General features: G+C 54.3%; 6 protein-coding genes across 6 annotated transcripts; 2 read left to right on the forward strand and 4 right to left on the reverse strand.

Moving 5' to 3' along the window:
- Nucleotides 1-2,419: 2,419 nt before the first annotated feature.
- On the reverse strand, nt 2,420-6,386 carry SODALDRAFT_206776 (hypothetical protein). The gene is made up of 3 exons (XM_028607245.1): nt 6,287-6,386; nt 2,782-6,208; nt 2,420-2,722 (listed from the first exon to the last, which is right to left on the reverse strand). The coding sequence occupies exons 2-3, from the start codon at nt 6,134-6,136 to the stop codon at nt 2,649-2,651; spliced, it is 3,429 nt and encodes a 1,142-aa protein (XP_028464575.1). The 5' UTR covers nt 6,137-6,208; nt 6,287-6,386; the 3' UTR covers nt 2,420-2,648.
- A 1,638-nt stretch (nt 6,387-8,024) lies between these two features.
- Nucleotides 8,025-10,072, reverse strand: SODALDRAFT_334966 (mitochondrial integral membrane protein). Its single transcript, XM_028612346.1, has 2 exons — nt 9,357-10,072; nt 8,025-9,199 (listed from the first exon to the last, which is right to left on the reverse strand). The coding sequence occupies exons 1-2, from the start codon at nt 9,880-9,882 to the stop codon at nt 8,112-8,114; spliced, it is 1,614 nt and encodes a 537-aa protein (XP_028464576.1). The 5' UTR covers nt 9,883-10,072; the 3' UTR covers nt 8,025-8,111.
- A 189-nt stretch (nt 10,073-10,261) lies between these two features.
- Nucleotides 10,262-12,559, forward strand: SODALDRAFT_361590 (hypothetical protein; the record flags this gene model as incomplete). Its single annotated transcript, XM_028614387.1, has 6 exons — nt 10,262-10,325; nt 10,414-10,664; nt 10,731-10,784; nt 10,864-10,985; nt 11,268-11,349; nt 11,435-12,559. The coding sequence occupies 6 exons, from the start codon at nt 10,262-10,264 to the stop codon at nt 12,557-12,559; spliced, it is 1,698 nt and encodes a 565-aa protein (XP_028464577.1).
- A 553-nt stretch (nt 12,560-13,112) lies between these two features.
- Nucleotides 13,113-15,666, reverse strand: SODALDRAFT_334969 (UBC-like protein). Its single transcript, XM_028612347.1, has 10 exons — nt 15,479-15,666; nt 15,149-15,279; nt 15,041-15,074; nt 14,878-14,972; nt 14,748-14,769; nt 14,594-14,690; nt 14,514-14,525; nt 14,286-14,454; nt 13,336-14,210; nt 13,113-13,268 (listed from the first exon to the last, which is right to left on the reverse strand). The coding sequence occupies exons 2-10, from the start codon at nt 15,179-15,181 to the stop codon at nt 13,259-13,261; spliced, it is 1,347 nt and encodes a 448-aa protein (XP_028464578.1). The 5' UTR covers nt 15,182-15,279; nt 15,479-15,666; the 3' UTR covers nt 13,113-13,258.
- A 551-nt stretch (nt 15,667-16,217) lies between these two features.
- On the forward strand, nt 16,218-17,658 carry SODALDRAFT_340967 (replication factor C subunit 2; the record flags this gene model as incomplete). The annotated part of the gene is made up of 5 exons (XM_028613005.1): nt 16,218-16,333; nt 16,401-16,479; nt 16,534-16,564; nt 16,653-17,422; nt 17,491-17,658. The coding sequence occupies 5 exons, from the start codon at nt 16,218-16,220 to the stop codon at nt 17,656-17,658; spliced, it is 1,164 nt and encodes a 387-aa protein (XP_028464579.1).
- On the reverse strand, nt 17,596-19,695 carry SODALDRAFT_334971 (hypothetical protein). The gene has a single exon (XM_028612348.1). The coding sequence runs from the start codon at nt 19,460-19,462 to the stop codon at nt 17,813-17,815; it is 1,650 nt and encodes a 549-aa protein (XP_028464580.1). The 5' UTR covers nt 19,463-19,695; the 3' UTR covers nt 17,596-17,812.
- Between the last annotated feature and the right edge of the window lie 105 nt (nt 19,696-19,800).

The raw sequence follows: 19,800 nt of genomic DNA on the forward strand, positions 1-19,800 counted from the left end.
ACGAAGGAGATAATCGCGGACGGTTTAACGAAGGCACTACCGGAGGAAGGAATCAAAAGACTACAGTAATAGCTTAATTTAACGGATTAAAAGGACCGTATCGAGTAGTCTAAACGACTACACGAAGAGATTAAACGCGCTAAAGCCACGGCCGCAGTAACGACGAAGGCCTCCGAGGGCGTAGCAGATCCGATAGATATAGATCCGATTAAGCAGATCCGGCCAATCAGGATCGAGGAACTAAATAAGATAGAATTAAATTAAACGGTTAAATAGGGCGGATTTAGATCCCTTTTACGAGGGCGTTTTCCCTTAACTATTAATTTTACGATAGAAAAGTTAAGAGCGTTTGGTTTAAACCGAAGCCTCTGATTAGTTAGTTAACCTGGGAAGACCCACCTTAACTAAGGGGGTGTGTCGTATAGGCAGGATCACGATATAGTCTATAGGGGATCTAGGGAAGATCCACTCTATAACTAAGGGCTCCGGATATCAGGGACTTCGGGTATCAGGATATAATAAGGGTGGATACCGGAAAAGACCGGATAGGATCTAAATAACATAGTACCCATAATAGAGTCTTCACCACCCAAATTAAGGGTATAAGAGACTCTCCCAGATAACTTAATAGAATACACACATATAAGATTTCTGCTCTACTAAGTTGATCATTTAAGTGCCTTTTAACGTGCGATAGCTCGGCGCTGCCTGGGTATAGTGTGTCGAGTGAATATGCTTTTTTGACGCGCTAATTACCGAAAATTTAGAGCGCTATATAGAAAAAATTAGTTAAAGCTATCTAGTTAGTTTATAAATAGAAATATACTTATATTAAAATAGAGCTCGCCCCCTTCTTCTATATACTGGTAGAAGACCTCTCCTGCTACTAGGATAACCCTGCTACTCTTAAAGGAGTGTTAGTAAACTATAGTGTATTAGATTAACTCGTATACTTATACTATCGGTCTCGAACTCGGGGAGGGTTCTATACCGTTTACCGTTATTCTCGCCGGTAGTATACTATTTATATACGTCTATCTATCGGTAGTTAGAGGGTATTATCGAAAAAATTATTAAGGAGTTCCTAGTAAGAGTTAGAAACGTTTCTAAATCGTTTCCTAATCGTTTCCGACGCTTTTCGAGATATAAAACACGAAAGAATTAATTCTAATAGGAAAATATACCTAAAGATAATAAAAAAGATACTTAAATTAATATAGTTAATAAAAAAAGAATTAATAGAAGTAAATAGTGATAGCCTAAAAACACACTCTATAAAAATATAGAGTGGTGGTGAAAGGAAAGAGATACGAAAACGTTATTAGTACGAAAAAGAGGGGAATAACACGTTAACGTGTTATAACGCGACTTATAATGCCTAGGGAAACGTCTCCCCTATACCGGTATTCCGGTATTCCGCTATTCGACCAATTAAAACTTAGACCCACACCTACCCTCAGCTTAACTTTTCCCAGCCACCCCCCCACACCTACCCTTAGCTTAGCCTCCTAGTTAGATATCAGTTTACATATAGTCTCCCTAATACCTCGTCTTATCACCACATCGCAGCGTTGATCCACTGCTAAACCGTAGCCTCAGGGGAGCCCTGGAACCCTCTATAGGTGGGTCGTTGAGCATCCGTCCCAAGAACCGCCATCTCGGGGAGCAGACCCATGGTCCATAGTGGGACGCTACGTGGTGGGACGCTATGTGGCTGATCCTTAGCCAAGGCCGGTTCTTCTTCCTCAAAACTCCATCGACATCAAGATGAATCATCTTGGAAGGCATCTCACTGCACTCAGTGTCGTTATCGTCAGGAGATGGGCTCATGAATCCCAGCGAAACCCTCCTCAATAACCACATCATTAACCATCTACTAACGAATAAGTAAGGGCATTATCCGGATCCCCGGTCAGGTACAACGTAAATTGTTCTTCATCTCTCGTTCACTTGACAACTGTCCATGTTAGAACATATGCTCTCTCGAGTCCTTATCAAGACATCTCAACATATCCCAGGCTACTAGACCCCTGACGTGGAGGAGACCACCTAACAGCAGACCATCTCCGCGTGTCATGCTCAACCTCTGACGAACCTCACTCCCCCGCAGCAATCCTATAATGCTACCCCAGAGACCCGTTATTACACGGAACGAACCACCCTGTCCCATCGGAGAGGCGAAGGATCTCATCTCTCATCTCATGCAGCCCTAGCCCCCTGCCTTCTCTCTCCCCGGTCCCCCCCTTTCGCTTTCCCCTCCCGGTCTAGAACAATTCACTTGGGTACCTAGTCCGCAGGCCATACCGTGGGTATCTCTAATCATCTTCATCATCATCCTGGTGTCTCGAGACTCCCTCCTCTCCAAATCCCGCCAGTACGGTAACCGGTACCGGTGCCGGTGCGATGCCCGGCATAATACGCTAGATCCCGCCCTGGGGGAAAAGGGGGAAGAAGAAAAAAAGAAGAAAAAAAAGAGAGACGCTATTCATGTGCCCTATGCTATATGCCATGCCAAGCCAAGCCAAGCCAAGTCATGCCATGCAATGATTTCCTCCTATTTTCTTTTTCTTTCTTTTGCTTTTTTTCGGTACTTTTCCAAGTACTGTCGTTCCTGGTCATGCGTTTTCTCGCCCGGGCCGATGCATCCACTAAAAGTTCATCTTAGCCAGCCTGGAGGGCCCCTTGACGGGAGCTGGTAGGCACTGGCATAAGCGATCCCGATCTGCACGTATATCCGTTAGCTCAGCACACGTTTTCCTAGGCGATTCCTTGTCGACATACCGGCCTCCTTCTCGAAAAGCAATGCAATGTCGTCGTGCTCCCCCGGCAAGTCCGGCAAGTCGAGGCAAACCGTGCCCATATCGTCCGTCGGCCCCTCGCCGTCCTGCGGCACGCGCGGCAGCGGGAACTTGGCATCCACCAGCCGCAACCCGGCCTTCCCGCCGCGCGAGAACGTCTCGAACACGTCCGTCCCCTTGAGCACGAAGCTCATGCACTGCCCGTGCTGGAAGTCCGGGAAAAACGCCAGCAGCTGCATCGCCTTGTCCTGCTGCACCACCTGGATCCGCGTCCACCCGGCGTCCCACTTCTTGTGGATCGGCACCACCATGCGCCGCCGCGAAATCGCGAACCCCGCCGCCAGCCCGTCGAACCGGACCTGGAACCCCGTCAGCGCCGCCTGGAAGCCGTGGAGGTCCTGCAGGCTGGGGAACGCGAACGTCCGGACCGTCTGCGCCGTCTGCAACACCTGCAGCGTCTCGGCGATTTCCTTGGCCACCTCCCTGCTGAGCTGCGCTTCCGAGATGGCCACCGTCATGTCCAACTGCGGCCGCCGCATCACCCTCAGCGTTTTTGTGTTGTTCACCTCGAGCCGCAGCCTGAGCTCGCCCGTCTCCACGTTCACCCGGTCGGTGATGGTCCCGACCTTGGAGTCGATGACGAGCTTCAGCTTGTCCGACAGGACCGTCGGCGCCATCTCGTCGCCCCCGTGGTCGTCGTTGACCACCCTGACCGTCTTCCACGGCAGTCTGTTGATCCCCGGTAGGCCCTGCGTGTCGGTCAGGGACCGGCCCAGGGAGAACCCCGTCAAGGGCACGTCTGCGTAGATGGTCTCGTCGTGGAGCACCGCCGTTCCCGTGAGGAGCGTGTGGAACCGGACCCTCTCCGTCTCGTCGTTAAACGAGAGCACCGCCGATCCCTTGTGCCGTCCGCCGTCGTCGCACTTGAGCAGCAGCGCCGGATCGCCGCCGTCCCCTCGCAGGAAGCCGAACGAGACGGGTTGCTGCGGTGTCCAGCTCGGGTTGACTCCGCTCAGCGTCCTCGTCCTGGGCCCGGAGACGACCGCTAGGCGGAAGCCCCGGTGGAAGCTGCGAGGGCCCGTGGCGGACTTCTCTTTGCGTATCTTCTCGAACAACGCGACCTCGCAGGAAGGAACCGGCTCTTTGGGGAAGGCACGCGACTGGGGGTCCGCGTCGAAGTATTGGAACGTCCGGAGCGTGGACCGGGAGATGCACTGCTCGTCCGGGCGGGGGTACAGCGTGGCCTGCGTCTTGGAGCCAAAGTCGTACATGTTCCACAGGACCCTGAAATCTTGCTGCAGACATTGGACGGCGAGCTTGAACCCGCGGGGGAGCAGGACCTCGAGCACACACGTGTCTGTCTTCCATCGGACATCTTCCCACGTGGGCCCGGCGTTCCTGTTGTTCTGGATGCGAAGGTGAACGTGCCCGTTTTGACTCGACACGACAAAGACCACATCAGACTGCTTCTGGGGTCGGACCATGGATAGGAAACAAGGGAAGTGGAACGTCTGCGACTCCCGGCCTTGCTCCATAAGAAAGGCGTCGACGAGCACGCGGCCGAAGCAGAATACCTCGGCGGTGTCGCCGATGGGGAATGCGTCCAAGGCGTCAGCGGCCGAAGGGGGGTTCAGCACGCCGGAGATGGCGGCGGCCGCGTTCCCCGTGAGCAGCGCAACCATGTCTTGACTCAGCTTCGGGTACTCGATCCAGATGGATTTGTCGATGACCTGGGGCAGAAAAGCCTCTTCCGGAGGCAGGAGCCCGTTCCTCTTCATGGATCCGGCAAGCTTGGCCAGTCCAGAGCTCAACGTCCTTCGCACCTCTTCGACTTCGGGGTCGGGCGGCGACTGTCGGTTCGCCATAATTTCGGGGATCGCCTCCTCCAACAGCCAGTGACCCTTGGCCAGATTCGTGTGCGCTTGTTGCCTGTCAATCTCGCTCTGCATCTGATCCTGGGGGTTCGTTGGCCGTCCGCGGATGGCAACCTCTAGTCCCAACCTGCCCCGGAGGAACCACCAGAGGGCCGCTCTCGCGAGGTCGTGAGGGTCGCAGGCGGACACGGGCCGGACCGTCTCGGCGTGCAGTCTGAAGAGCTCGCTCAGGTGACGGGTGCGTTCGATGAACAGAAGAAGAGCGTCGTCCCCGCTGGGCGTGGTCACATCCGGTGTTTGAAAGGATCCCAGTCGGGAGAGGCTAGAGAACGATGTTGCTGATGCCGCCACGGGGCTGGGCTGATGATGTTGCTGTAGATGTTGCTGTGGATGTTGTTGTTGGTGGTGTTGAGGGAAGCTGGGCTGACGGGAGAAGTTCGGCTGCGGTGGTGGTGGTGGTGGTGGCTGCTGGTCGTAGCCGGTGCTGTTCATAGAGTATGTAGAAGAAGATGGGCTCTGCTCACGCGGGGCCGAGGCTCTCGTTCGTTGACTCTCGGGCGACCTCGGGACTGTGCTCATGGGCGTGGCGGATGCGACGGATGCGGCAGATGTAGCAGATACAGCAGATGCAGCAGAGGCAGCAGGTTCGCGAGACGTCTCAAACGGCGAATGCATGGCCTCCTCCCATTCTCGGTGAGACGCCACACTGGAACGCGCGGCCTCTGCAAACGCTTTACCTTCGGCCTGGCGCATTTCGGCCTGGTGAATCTCCAAGAAAGACCTTCTATTCTCGTCCTGCACCCTGTTCGTAGACGAGTCCAAGAACCTCGTGCGTGCAGCCGTACCGGGAACGACCTCTGGTTGCGGGTTGACCCTGGCCTTGACCGGGTTGCCGGCGGTGCTGTAACCAGTCTGCGTCCGGCGTATGGGGGGCGGGGAGAAGGTATCCGGTTCGGAGGGTCTTCGCGATGCATCGGGGGCGATGGAGGCGACGGAAGTGACGGAAGCGACGGGGTTGGGAGGGGCGGATAAAGGGAGTTGTCGCAGCTTCTTCTGCCTAGAGATCTCGATGCATGGGGTGGTGCATTCGTCACCGCCTTCGCCCATGATATCAGGCGGGGTATCGACAAAACGGACTATGAATCCTTTCCTGTTCCGCCTCGGGGAGCGAGCAGGGCTTTTGGAGCGGTTTCTTAGAGGGAGACTTTGTTGTGAAAAGGCTCCGATATCGTGTGCCTGGGGGTAGCGGGAAGCACTCCTGGTATCGAGTTTGGTGAGAGCGGGGAGACCCGACGACGGCGGGGCAATAGTAGGATGTAGGGCACTGGCTGGTGTGTGCAGGAAATCATGAACAGCATCTTCGGCAGCAGCAGGTTTACGTTCTTTTTCTTTGGGGCCGAAGAGCTTGCCCATCAAGCGTCCCCGGCGCGAGGAGCGGCCCTCCTCGGCTGGGTCGTTGTACATCGTTATCTCGTGCACGGAGGGGTTCGTATAGGTGTCATAGGAAAAGAGGGTCGAAATGCGCGCGTTATGAATCTGTTAGAAATGTTGTTTTGTTAATATCTGTTATTTCAGAGATGTATGGTCATGCCATGGGGCTTTGGGGGGGTTTACCTTTGTGAGGGCGTAGCTAATGATCGTGAGAAGCCCTTTGTAGAATTAGGTACCTAGCCAAGAAGCTAAGGTAGGGTCGACAATAAACGGAACAGACGACTCCTCCGACTCTAGCGAGGGGCGGCGAACCACCCAGGGCAGACCGGCCTTTCTAACAAACCACTCAAGTCGCAGCGCCAAGCAAGGGGACGAACCGGGGGTTTTTGTTGCTAATTAGGTATGTATTAGTTGGCGGCTGGCTGGATCGGAAGGTGGAGAGTGGCAGTGGCACCTTTAGATGGGAGGGAGATTGGGCAATTGAATGAGAAATGAGGGTGCAGCAGATTGTGACAGTGTGCAGTGGTGGTAGCCTCGGTGGGCACACATCTGCATCACAGGGGTTTTTTTGGTTGCCAAACCGAGGACCCAGCAAAAATGAATGAACAAACCAAAGGTCAGGGCAAGAAGATCAGAAAGAAGGGAGTGGTGGAGAAATAATGGAGAGCGATAGCCCCTTGGTTGTAGGAAAAAAGGATGGGAAGTTGTAGAGGTAATGACGCTGGCGAGTTGCTGTCCTGGTGTTGAGGGCTTTCGAAAATGCGGAGTATTCAGGTACCTGGGCTACGGAGTACTTTGTGAGTGACACAACGACCGGGCTCTAAGGTACCTTAGTATACTACCTGAGGTACCTTACCTTACTGAATGTTACCGTTATTAGAAGCGATACATTGTGGGATGCCGACAGGGCATCTACATCACACCTACCTCAACTACCTACTCTACCTTATATAGAGGCATAATATCTCGGCTTTTAAGCAATTTGATATTTTGTGTATCAAGTAACATGCTTGGCCACTACAACCTCACTACAACGTAGGTCCCTGGAGGCTTGCTTGAGAATATTCGTAGATGGGTACTTGTTGATAAGGCACGAAGCTGGGAAAAGAAGGGAAAAGAGCATTGTGCCCAGGGGTTTCAGGTTTTGGGTGGATCGCTGGACCAGTTCCACCCTTGGTCGTCAGGAGCAATCCAGTGGTCCCAGGCACTCGTGCGGGGGTCGCAGTCCTCCGTCCAAACATCACTGAATTTACAAAGTACCCGTACTTTGTACTTCGTACAGTACAATGTACGGGATACAGCATCCCAGTTATCGTCTCTGGTCCAATTCTCATCCAAAAGTTACCTACCTTACTTACCTCGGGCGAAATTAGGAGGTACCGAGTACGAATGGAGTGTCACAACCCGTCTCTGTACAAGATTACCTTAGGGAGAAGAGGGACAACTCAGCGATTGCAACTACCGCTGGCCTCCACGATACCAATCTCAAAGACACGCTGCATAGTAGCTCCGGACCGCATCTACGAATGTCTTCATGGCCCCTCAAAGCCGCATTCCTTACGGACACTGGGTCGTGGTTGATGGGCAGTAATACGGTGCAGGTACATGCAGTATCCTACGTATTTGTACTTTCAGGGTCCATACCGTTCGTTCCTTCTAATGATGATGGTCCCATAATAATATCCGTACCTCCTTGGCGCTTGTGTTTCAGGTTACGACATCTAGGTAAGGTACCTTCGGAAAGCCGTCGCGTGAGCTAATCGAATACTCGTCGTCATTATCTGAAATTCTGAATTATAAACAAAACACAATGATCAAATTCTCCAGCCCTTCCCGATATGTTCAACAAAAATCTCCGGATGAAGAGGCAAAACACGAGGAAAATACAAAGAAGTGAAGACGAGAAAGGAAAAGGACGAAGCTTCAACTAGACACACCAGAAACGGAAAGAACAAGAAGAGGGGGAAAAAAGGAGAAGAAAAAGAAGAAAAAAGGAAGAACAACCCCATCATGCTCGAACAAGTTGCCGCAGTCTCTTCTCAATCTTCTTCCTCCCCTCATACGTCTCCCACACCCGATGGGGCGCCTCGTCCACCACATCCCAATGCTGCGTGTTTCGCGTCAAATGCGTAAGGCCGCGCTGCTTGTCCTCCCAGCGCCGGTCCCGCCGCATCTTGACCCCCGAGCTGATCACCGTCACCGGCGTGTCCTCCCGCTGAATCGCCCGCGCGCTCTCCACGTCCCTCCGCGTCAGCGAATCCGCCACCAGCCCTTCCTGCAGCCAGGCGAAGATGAGCTTGCCCTCGCCCCCGGCCGACCGTCCCCACACCCGGTCTTTGCCGCCCCGACCGTGAAACAGAGCACCGGGTAGCTGTTCTAGTCCTAGCGGCGAGATGACCCCGCGGAGCCACAGCTCGAATCCGCGCCACGGCGACGCGATTCGTCCCAGTAGGTCTTCGTGTTCCGGGTCCACCAGAAGTATCCCCTTCACCTCCTCCCCGTGTCGCGCCGAGAAGACCCGCGAGTAGTGCGCGCCCGTCCCGGCGCTGAGCAGGACCCACGGTCCCGTCTCGCCCGCGCGCGCCAGCGCCTCGCTCAGGGCGTCCGTGGCCATGCCCGCCGAGAGCGGCGACGGCCCCGTGTCGCTCCACGCGTAGCCCGGCCTGTCGGCGAAGCAGTACCGCGAGATGGACCCGTTCTGCACGGCGTTGTCGGCCAGCTGCCAGAGCCCGTCCTCGACCGGCCACTCGCCGCCCTCCAGGAGCACGGTGGGCTCCTTTCCGCCCTTGGCGTTTGTTGTTGTGTTGGCGTCGCCGTGGCAGGAGAGGTGGATCTGGTACTTGCCACCGTCGACCCAGTACCTCTTCCCTGGCGGCGCCACCCCGGCGTCCAGGGCGCGTAGGATGAGTTTCGTGGTCATGAGGACGATGACGATGGTGAGGACGACGAAAGCGATGGTCGAGACGAGGACTTCTGTCCATTCGAATACGGTGCGTCGGGTCTCGACCCGACCCGTGAGCCGCTCTTCCTCCTCGGCCTTGCCCCATTTGACGGTTCGGTCGGCGAGGAGGGTCCATAGACTCATGGCCAGTGCCCCTTTCGTGAGGTGATGGTTAGGTTTTCTTCTTTTTCTTTTTTTCATTCTTTTTTTTCTTCCAATTCGGTTCATGCTCCTTTTTTGTTGACGATGTGCTGCCTACGCCCGTCTGCGCGGAGGGGGGTTGCGGTTGGGTTAGGGTGAGGTGCAACTTACAAATAACGCTGGTCATGCCAACCCATCTCTCCTCGTGTCGCGTCCGCTCGACAGAAACAGTAATAATCACATCGACAAAGAGAAGCACGGCCATGACGATACTCAGAATCCGCACCGCCCGTGACGGCACCGCGAAGAAGGCGAGCGTGAAGCAAATGTTGAACAGCGCCAGGCAGGCGTATCCAAAGGCGAAGAAGGGGGACCCTCTCGTGTACAGACCCGGTGGCGTCACGAATATGCTCACGAGGAGTAGCACCCACCACACGAACGTGAGGGCTGCGAACAGCACCGTCGCGTACCGCACGATGCGTACCGTCCACAGGTTGTAGGGGCTGACGGCCGGATCGTCGGGGTTCAGGAGGGGAGGTCGCTCGTCGGTCCGGTTCGGAAGGAGGCGCGTTCGCTCGGTGGGGGGAGCCGACGACGAGTCTCCCTGGCCGCCGTCGCCGTTTCCCGGGTGCCAAGGGTCGGATGACTCGCCAGCTTGGGAGTCGTCTGTTTTGTTTTTACCCCAGAGTGTCGACATGTTGGGGTTTGTCGATCGGATGACGGGGATTTGGTAAGACGAGTTTCCTTTCTCCTTTCCTTCTTTTTTTGTGTCACCTTTTTTTTAAAAAAAAAAATTAGACAAAATAATACACTTTTTCTCCACGTTTGTCTCTTTCTACCCTTTCCGGGTTGATCTGAACGACGAATTAGGACCGAAACAGCGATGCAGGTGGCTTGAACGAGATGGATAAGAGGACGGCGACTATAAAATGTGGCCAGGGAACATGTTTTAACTGCTTGTCTTGATTATTCGCCCTTCAGTGCTTTGGTTACCTTACCTTACTTTAAAGACACTATGATCCATCGTGTACGTCATTCAACGCATAACGCATCCCTCCCCAAATCCACACGTCGGAATGGCGTCCGAATTGATCGCTAGTCCCCGAGTGGAGCACCCACCGAGCCACTCCGAAGCTTTCTGTCGGTAAGGTAGTATCCTCATCAAACACGGTACACTAGTGTACATACGAATAATGAGTAGGGGCGCTAAACACCATTTCATCCCTAGTCCGTTGGCGGAACATGTCAATGTCTGCCATGTGGTACGACTACTGCGTCCCTAATACAACTCGTCATCTCAGGCTTTTTGTCGATTCCTTTTTCTCATTTTGGCTGGCCGTGAAGATCTCGACAGTCTCCCGCTCGGAAGACGAAATCAGTTGGTGGTATCACCTCTCTCCTCAGTGCCATTGTCGTATTGTTGTTGTTTGGTGTTGTGCTGTTCGTCAGATCATAAACCAAATCCTCAAGTATCTTGCCGTGGGTACTAAACATCGTCTAATCAATAACATAGTTCTTTGAAAACTGGCGTTGTGATTCAATGAGCCTCCAGCACCTCCTAGTTCACATTCATATAGCATTGCAGGGTTCGTCTTGAAGGTAGACGTAATCGGCACTGAGACTGCGTTGCCATTTTGTTTCATAGGTTTACCGGATGATTAAGCAGACAATTCAAAAGATGTTCAGCTGCTTCTCGTCGATTCCGTTGAAATGGGTCTTTGATCGTAGCAACTTCTTCCATGCTTCCTCCTACAAGGCGTTCCCGCTGTCAAAGCTTGGCCAAATTGCCGAATTAGATGGGTGGAACCCATAGGCCAATGCATAGGCCAACGGGAGCACGTCCCTAAGGTAATCAACGCCAGACACAGTACCGCACAGTAATAAGTAAGGTAGCTAGGTAGCTACTGTGTCTGTCATGGAAGTACCCATTGACGTAGATTAGGTGTGCATGTACGTCTAGAGGCTCCCTGTGACGCGTTCCTTTGCACAACGCTTCAAAGTGGGGCAACCCGTAATTAAGTTACGGCACAACTCCGCCCCCACTGCCTCCCAAGAACAACCGCTGCCTAAACATCCCGACAGTGGACTTCCCAGATATCAAACCACCTTTGGTCATGCAAGGCTGAGGGCGCCTTGCGCTTCCCGACAACACAGCGTCCACACTGTCAACACGAACAACCAGGATTCTTTCAACTAGCCGATTCTTGAGCTCCCCGGTCATATTCCATCGAGAGCTGGTCCCGCGATAGTCTATCCCCGGGTCGATCTGTCAAGAATTCCGGCTTGTTCGCACCGTCGCGTCGAACATGCCGGGCCTCACAATAGTCCCCGATTCGATGTCAGGACGAGGACCGGGAGGGCACTCATCGACGCAACAGCCCCAATCACCTCCGCGCTCAGCATCTCCCACGCGTCCTCCCGTGAGTCCCATCACGCCCACCCTATCATCCGCCCATCTCTCCTCGGCCCGTTTCCGTCCCAGTTCTCCACCACCACACCCTCCACCCTCGTCGCAGTCGCAGCCGCAGCCGCAACCACAGGCACAACCCCAGCAACCTCGACCCGAACCCCCTTCCTTCGCCGCCAGCCGCCAAACATACACCCACGCCCGCCTCGTCCCAGACGCAAACGCGACCGCCATCCCCCCGCCAGCCCCCACCCCCCTCGACTTCGACTCCAACCCGGACGTCCTAGCCCTGCAATCCGCCATCTCCATCCTGCAGATGCAGCGCCAGCGCGCCACCAACGACATCCGCGCCCTAGGCGCCGCCAAAGACGCAGCCATCGCCGACCCGGCCGCCTTCCTCGCCGATCTCACCTCGGGCCGCATCCGAAACCAGTCCGACCCCCTATTCGCAGCCGCTGCTCCCGGGAGTGCCCCCAAAGGAGGGGGAGGAGGGGGAGGAGGCGGCGGCTCTTCGTCCTCTTCTTCCGACGATGACGACGACGACGACGACGACGACGACGACCAAATGGACGTAGACGGTCGCCCCCCCGCAAACCACCCCCAAAGGAAAAAGAAACAACAACAACAACAACAACAACAACAACGCAACAAAAACGGCAACACCGCTACACAACCCGCCCCACCACCCCCCTGGACCGACCTGCCCCGACCACAAAACGTCGTCCGCTGCCCCCCGATCAACTGGTCCCAGTACGCCGTCGTCGGCGAGTCCCTCGACAAGCTGCACGCCGAGCAGCTGCGCTGTCCCAGCCAGGGACAGCCCGCCGTCGTCATGGCGCCCGGCGGGACCTACGATTTCCGGGCCGCGGGCGACGCCAACCCGACCGAGTTTGTCGGCGTCGCCGCCCCCTACACGCCCGGGAAGGATAAGATCGAGAAGAAGCCGCGAGGGGGGCCTAGACGTTGAATGGAAGGGGAAGAGAGGGCGGGAACCTTTTCGCCCCTCGGGGAATCACAGCCTGGCAATCTACGTGGTTACGTATCACTTCTAGTGACCGGAACTGTAAAAAGTACATACGGGCAACGGAGTCATGAAGATTATGAAAATATGAAAATACATACGCTGAGATATGAACGCCGTTGACAAGGCGTTCCGGGTTGCCATCCGGGTTGCCATCACAGTCCTCCTCTATATGAGTCTCCCACGAAGGGCTGGCTACAGCTGTCGAAGTGGCCTCTTATTTCCCAGTTGTGCATCAACATTAGCTCGATTTTTTATCACATGAAAGGGCAATATTGATACCGAGCTCGCGGCGTGGTACCAACGTTCGTCTAAGAAATCATGCCCCTCCCAGTCATCTCCTCTCTTCCTAGGTATCTTATCCAGGGTATGCAGAAGCCAGGCCTGAACGCCCCAAGCGCGATTCCCGATCCTAATTGCTCCCTGTAACACAGAAAGCGCGGTGTGAATCCCCTGCTCCGTGAAAAACAAAAACAAAAACGAAAACGAAAAAAAAAAATCTGGTTGCTTTGTTGCCGAGTTGAGTAAGCGCCCCTCTCCCCATTTCCCGCCCCTTTTCGCCTGTGTTTGGTGGCTTCAGACGCGAGTAGCTACGCTCTATGATGAGCTTACATCAGTGCCGCTGAGGTCATCTATCAACCGAATTCAGTAGTCCCTATACACGCTTGTGAGTTGTGATGTCGCAAGAAGAAAAAAAAAAAAAGAAAAAAAAAAAGACTTACTCAAGGCTCTTCTGAACCGACCTCCTAAGGCGCCGGTTGTAATTCTTCTTCCCGTCCGGTCCGCCCCAGAATAGATTATGCGCCTCCAGGTTGACTATGGTCCGAGGATCGTAGGCGGGATCATCTTCCTCTATGCTGGCGAAGACGGCCTCCATGTGCGACTGCAGGTCCTCCTTCCGTAACGGGTTGGGGAAGTAGCAGACGGTGCCATCTAGGGCGATCCGGTGGTGGAAAATCTTCGTCTCGAACCGAACCCGAGGCTGCTCCTCTGGGAATTGGGGGCTGAAGTGAAGTCTGATCTTGAACAGCCCTCCGTCGAGATTCGTCATGGGTCGGCCGAAGTAGGTGAGAGCCCATACGAACGGATTGCCGTCCTCGAGTTGCAGGTCATGGGGGATGTCTTGCCGCTTGAACCATTGGACCACCTGCTCGTACTGGTGTTGTAGGTTCACGGCGACGGTGGACTCATTGGCCTTGGCTTCGAGTCCCGCGCGGGCCCATTGCTCCAGTTCGGCGTCAAGGGCGGCCTTGATGTTGTGCAAGCGACGCTCGAGGTCGGTATAGTTAAACCGACCCTCCATAGAGTTGCTCGACCCCTCAAAGGGCATGCGGACAAACGGCTCATGATCCTTCACTTCCGTTTTCGCCTTCTGAATAGCATGAAGGTACGAATCGTAATACCACAGAAACCTCCGTTTGCAGAGGTCCTTGAAGGGTTCGAAGGGAAGTGATGATTCGTCTACGTCAACCAGTTCATCATCGGCCTCGTCCTGATCAGCCGCGGTTTGCTGCACGACCTTCTGGCCATCTGGCGTCAATCCTAGATAGTCTTCCAGCCGTTGAATGACAGAGATGCGAAGGGTCTCGTGGCGAATCTACAAGGTTGGGTGAAGTCGGTAAACCGTCAGCTGAACCCATTGTAATGGAAGGGCATGGCATGTGTCACTGACCTTTTGAACGTAGTCCCTTTGGTTCTTCTTGTCCGCAGGCTCATTCGCCTCTTCAAAGCCTGGTTCGTTCTCGTAGGGGTTGCCCGACATAAGGCTCTGAATAGAGAGGAGAATCGACTCCAACCCCTGCGCGGCGGACCATTCCTCTCCTCGCTCACCGCGCCAAGTGCTACCATATTGTCAGCCCCGCGACTAGCGCTAGTTCTTCAGTATTGATTTGCCACGTACCCTAGGATAGACCTGCAAAGAATATTAGCAACGGAACCCCCGAGGCGAGAAAAAGGCGGGTACGGGAGTGGAAGGCCTACAAGCAAACCTTGCCCGACGCATAGATGTTGGGGTTAAATCGGCAGCGGCCTGCGTTGGTTGTGACGGCGGTAACATTCGGTGATTTCCCCGGATAATCTGCTACACCGTTAGCAGCCAAGCAGCGGTCATGGGATCGTGGCCGATCGAACAAACCCTTGCCGAATTTGAAGGAGAACTGCACGCTGGTTAGCACATGATATACCTGCAAGACATGCGCCGCATCTGCCATGCGAGAGCAAAAGGACTGTTCGATTGCAACAGATGCGACCACAACTGCCCATACCTCGAAGAAGCCGAACTCGTACGGCGCGTCGTGAGGGCCAATGATCAAGGCACGAACGTTCCGGACATCGATATCTCTGCAGGCGACGGCGAGGGCTAAGCCGAACAAACAAAGTCAGAGGATTTCATGGCGCAGATGTTTCGGAAATTCGAGGGGGTCGTACACAGATCCGACGATCGTTGGATATCACTCAGCTCCTGTTTGACACGGCGATTGTCAGCGTGGACTCTCCTTGCTACGCGCGCGAAGGAGTATGCGAATAGAGGCTGACCTTGGTGATCCGAATGATGGATTGATCCGCCATGATGACTGCCACGGACCACGCTGCTGGCGAGATGGGCCAGGGACAGTCACGTTATTCTGAAGTTGACAGGGACGACGCGTGTGTAGGTAAGATAGGTACTGAACAGTCAATGCTTAAAATGTGAGTAGGGAAGGCCGTATTGTTGAATGAATGGTGACAGGAAGGAGAGTGGGAAAGGAAGGAGTTGATTCCCTCTGAGGCTGGGATGGGAAAGTGCTGTATCACAAGGCTTTGGCGGGGTAGCAGGCAGGCAGGAGGCGGGGCAGATGGGGCATGGGGTGAACTGTAACGACGTACCTAAAGAGACATCCGAAGACTGTTTTGAGCGGTTCAGTTAGGTATACCATCGGTACCTTGGGCAAGTGCCGGCTTGGGAGATACAACTAAATATAGCCCGTTCTGTTAATCCACTCGGATGCACACAGGAAAGAAAGGAGGCAGAAGGAAACTTCAGCTTGCGGCCCACCAGTGGCTGTCAGAAACCGATTTCGACAGCAGATAAAAAGCCCGGTGCTTATGGTCTAGAAGGACCGCAGGATGCTGACTGCCTTGTATTGAGGAGTTCCCAGGAGATATTGTGAGGGACATGCTAGACACATGGTCGATGCCTGAACCAACGGTGCCATATGATCAAATACCAGGTAGGTACTTTGGGTAATTCATAATACAAGACGATACCTTACCTACCTACCTTACGGAGTAATTACGGAGTGTGGAGACTGAGATGCTAGGTACCTGCCTAGTCTTCGTTAGCATGTGTGCTTCGGCTGGTTTGGCGCATTGGTGGGGTCCGTTGTAGGAGCTGTACGAGTACCTCGAGAAGTACTTTGTACCTAAGGTATCTACATCTAAGGTATCCTGCTTTCTGGCGCGACCCTTTCCCACGCGTAAATGGATTTCAGACCGCGTCCTCAGATCCAGCTCGACTGAGATCAATTCAACGACACACCCAAAACGCGCCCTATCTTACCATTAAACCATAGACGACCTGAAAAAGTGCGTACAGATTCGACAAACGAAACGCTGTCCCGCAACGATGGCGAATTTCTTCGACATCAAAGCTAGGAAACAGGCTGCCGCTGCCGGCATCTCTACCCAGAAACAAGACAAATCATCACAACCACCAAGAGCGCAGCCTTGGGTTGAAAAATAGTTTGTTCTCTCTTTCTCTAGGCCATGATGTTCATTCCTTTGATTTATCTGACTATATTCAACTTAGCCGGCCGAAAACCCTCAACGATGTCACCGCCCAAGACCATACCATCACCATCTTACAGAGGACGCTACAAGCTTCGAACGTATGTCCAGCTTCAAGTCAATGACATGGAGCAACGCTAATGTATGTATGATAGCTTCCACATATGCTTTTCTACGGTCCTCCAGGTAAGTCTTGATTTTGCTCCCTTCCGAATCCACAACGGATACCCTGAAACAACTCCGGGCAGCAGGCTAACACAATGGGCCATCCCAGGTACCGGCAAAACCTCTACCATCCTCGCCTTGGCGAAAGAACTCTACGGCCCCGAAATGATCAAATCCCGCGTCCTCGAACTCAACGCCTCAGACGAGCGAGGCATCTCCATCGTGCGCGACAAGGTGAAAAACTTCGCGCGCATGCAACTCACCAACCCCACGGCCGAGTACAAGAAGCGATACCCCTGCCCGCCGTTCAAGATCATCATCCTCGACGAGGCCGATTCGATGACCCAGGACGCCCAGAGCGCCCTGCGCCGGACCATGGAAACCTACAGCAAAATCACCCGGTTCTGCCTCATCTGCAATTACGTCACCCGCATCATCGACCCCCTGGCGAGCCGATGCAGCAAGTTCCGCTTCAAGAGCCTGGACGAAGAGAATGCGCGGAAGAGGTTGGAGGAGATTGCGGAGAAGGAGGGCGTGCTTCTCGAGGAGGGCGCCGTGGATGCGCTTATCAAGTGCAGTGAGGGTGATCTGCGGAAAGCCATTACCTTTTTGCAAAGTGCGGCGAGGCTGGTCGGAGCGGTGGCCGTGGATGGGGATGCGGGCAAAGACCGGGATGGAGATGCGGCAATGGATGTGGACAGAAAGCCCGTTACGGTCAGGATCGTCGAGGACATTGCTGGTGTCATCCCTGATCAGACCATCGATTGTTTGGTGAAGGCCATCATGCCGCAGAGATCCGGCGATACCTACCAAGCTATTGCCAAGGTCGTCGAGGACCTGGTTGCAGATGGGTGGAGCGCAACTCAAGTCGTGTCCCAGGTATGTTCATTCTATGCGCTCATCTCGATATTTCTTTTTGTCTCCCGCCTCGCCTAACACACATGCAGTTATATCAAAGCATTGTTTTCGATGAGATGATCCCAGACATTCAGAAGAACCAGATTGTCCTGGTCTTCTCGGAAGTCGATAAGCGTCTCGTGGACGGCGCCGATGAGCATCTATCAATTTTGGATCTCGCCCTAAGAATATCGGGTATCCTTGCAGGTCGCGGTTAAATTCTCAATATCACATCATAGGTCCAAAGCCATAAGGGGGACTGTATGTCCAATTGGCGAAAAGTTATGTGCAAGGGCGTTCGTGTTTGACCATTTATTCAGGGAGCCAGATGGGGATTATTCTGCTGCCACCCTGCTTCACATAGCTCTCTCATCATCTGGCCAGGGACTTGCCGCTGATGAGGCCAAGCTTCCCATCCAAAATAGACCAAGGGTCATCCAACACAGCTGGGGCCGCTCTTTTGCGCTCCATGTGCTTCTTCCGTCCCCGTTTACCGTCTTGTTCGCCCGTCAACCAGATATCGTCTTCCCCCTCCTCCCCACCGTCTGCCGTCTGCCCCTGCCCATCGCCGACTTCGGCGTTGTTCCCCTCGCGTTTGCGACCAAGGAGCTGGTCAATATCGTGAAGAGCCTTCATAGAGCCCTCCAAAGCCAATTGACCTTCCTCGATCTTCTCCGCCGCCGCCTCCAGCGTCGCAATCTTGGCCGTGTCGGCCGCAATGACCCAGGGCTTGACGAAGCCGGTGGTATCTGGCTTTTCCGCCGCCCCAGACGCCGCGGATGCCGCAGCGATGTGGTCACCAAAGCCGGGCTTGGACCTCACCGCTGCTATCGCGCGCGGAACAGTCGAGCCATGAGTGGGCAAGAGTTGGCTTTCTTCGGCTAGATGGTCCAGCATTTGCCGTGTGTCCTTGACCTGCTTGGCCAGCGAAGCCTGCAGATGGGACTTGTGTTGGATCATGCCTTTTTGCTGTCGCGAGAGGTGGAGGAGTCGCTCTAGGTAGGGTATCATGAGATGCGTTGCGGGGGCGGGAGTATCGTCTTCCTCGGCTGCCGCCAGCGTATGTGCAGGCTGCTGCTGCTGCTGCTGAGTAATGGTCGGTTTCAATGTCGGGAGCGGTTTTTGTGATACGAGCGTCAGTAACGACTTGCGTGCGGCTACGTATCGGGCGTATTTCTCCTTGATCTCGGCGAGCTGGGCGGTCGTGTCCGTTTGTGGCTCCGCGAGGCGTTGCCGGCGGGTTTCTCGCTCGGCCTCCTCCTCTTCCGCGGTCTCGCCTGACGCCTTGCTTAGTTCCGCTTCGATCCAGTTGATGAGCTCGTTTCGGGTTACGTTGAGAGCGTGTAGTTTGGCTCCGACGCTGATGTTGGCCATAAGGGGCTGCGTCCCGGCTCTCACGTCACTGAGCAGTTGTTGTTCCCTCCGCAGCTGGAGCTTGGACCGGAGCACGACCTTCTCCAGTTGATCGATAAGGCCAGATAAATCCTCCTTTAAGGCGCTGGTGCTTATACCGAAGCCTTCCATGACCTCTCTTGGTACGTCGGGAAGGCCCCAAGCATCCAGGAAGAGATGATCCGGACTGAGAAATTCTTGCGACGCAGCGGGCTGCTGCACCAGGGTGTCGAGATACTTTTGGAGGGTGGACAGCTTCTCATGTTTCTGCCGCAGCTTCATCATGGCGAGGTGGTTTTGAATGTAGTCCGGGGCATTGTCCTTAGGACTCGTACTCGTGCTCCTCTGTGGTGTGGTTCTCTTACGAAGCTCGGCGTATTCACGACGGGCCCTAATATTGTCGTGAGCGGCCCTGAGATATTCCCTTTGCAAACCCTGTATATCGTCTCGTCGCTGGGCCTGGCTAGATGCATCGAGGAGCGATAGGGGGGGTTGTAAGTCCTCGGTCTGACGATGTCGCTGCAAGTGTATCGCCAGGACACGTCTAATGTAAGCGACCTCTTCTCTCGGTTTAATATACGGCTCCAAAGCAGCCTTCGTCTTCTGAATTATTTCCGGTTCTGAGTCCATTGTGCAGGTTGTGCAGATTGGAGCGAGTGTCGTTCATCTGAACAGAATGACCTGCACATGCAGCTCAGACCGAGCGGTGAGATGCGTTGAGATTAAGACACCGCTTGTAGGAGTTCTTATGAGAACGCGACGTCCGGAGTTGGCCTAAAGAAAGGAAATCGGATCGCACCAGAAACCCCCTAAGAGTTCGCTTATAATAGCTAGAAGGCACAAGACGGAGGGGTCAAGTCAGCTACGTATAAATCAGTGTGTTGTGTCTGAAATCGAAGCTCTGGGTGCCCGGTGTGTTGAAGGTAAGGTACGGATGCACAAGTACCTGCTGCACCACGCACAGGAAG

The sequence above is a fragment of the Sodiomyces alkalinus genome (genome assembly GCF_003711515.1).
Source record: "Sodiomyces alkalinus F11 unplaced genomic scaffold SODALscaffold_8, whole genome shotgun sequence".
NCBI lineage: Eukaryota > Fungi > Ascomycota > Sordariomycetes > Glomerellales > Plectosphaerellaceae > Sodiomyces > Sodiomyces alkalinus.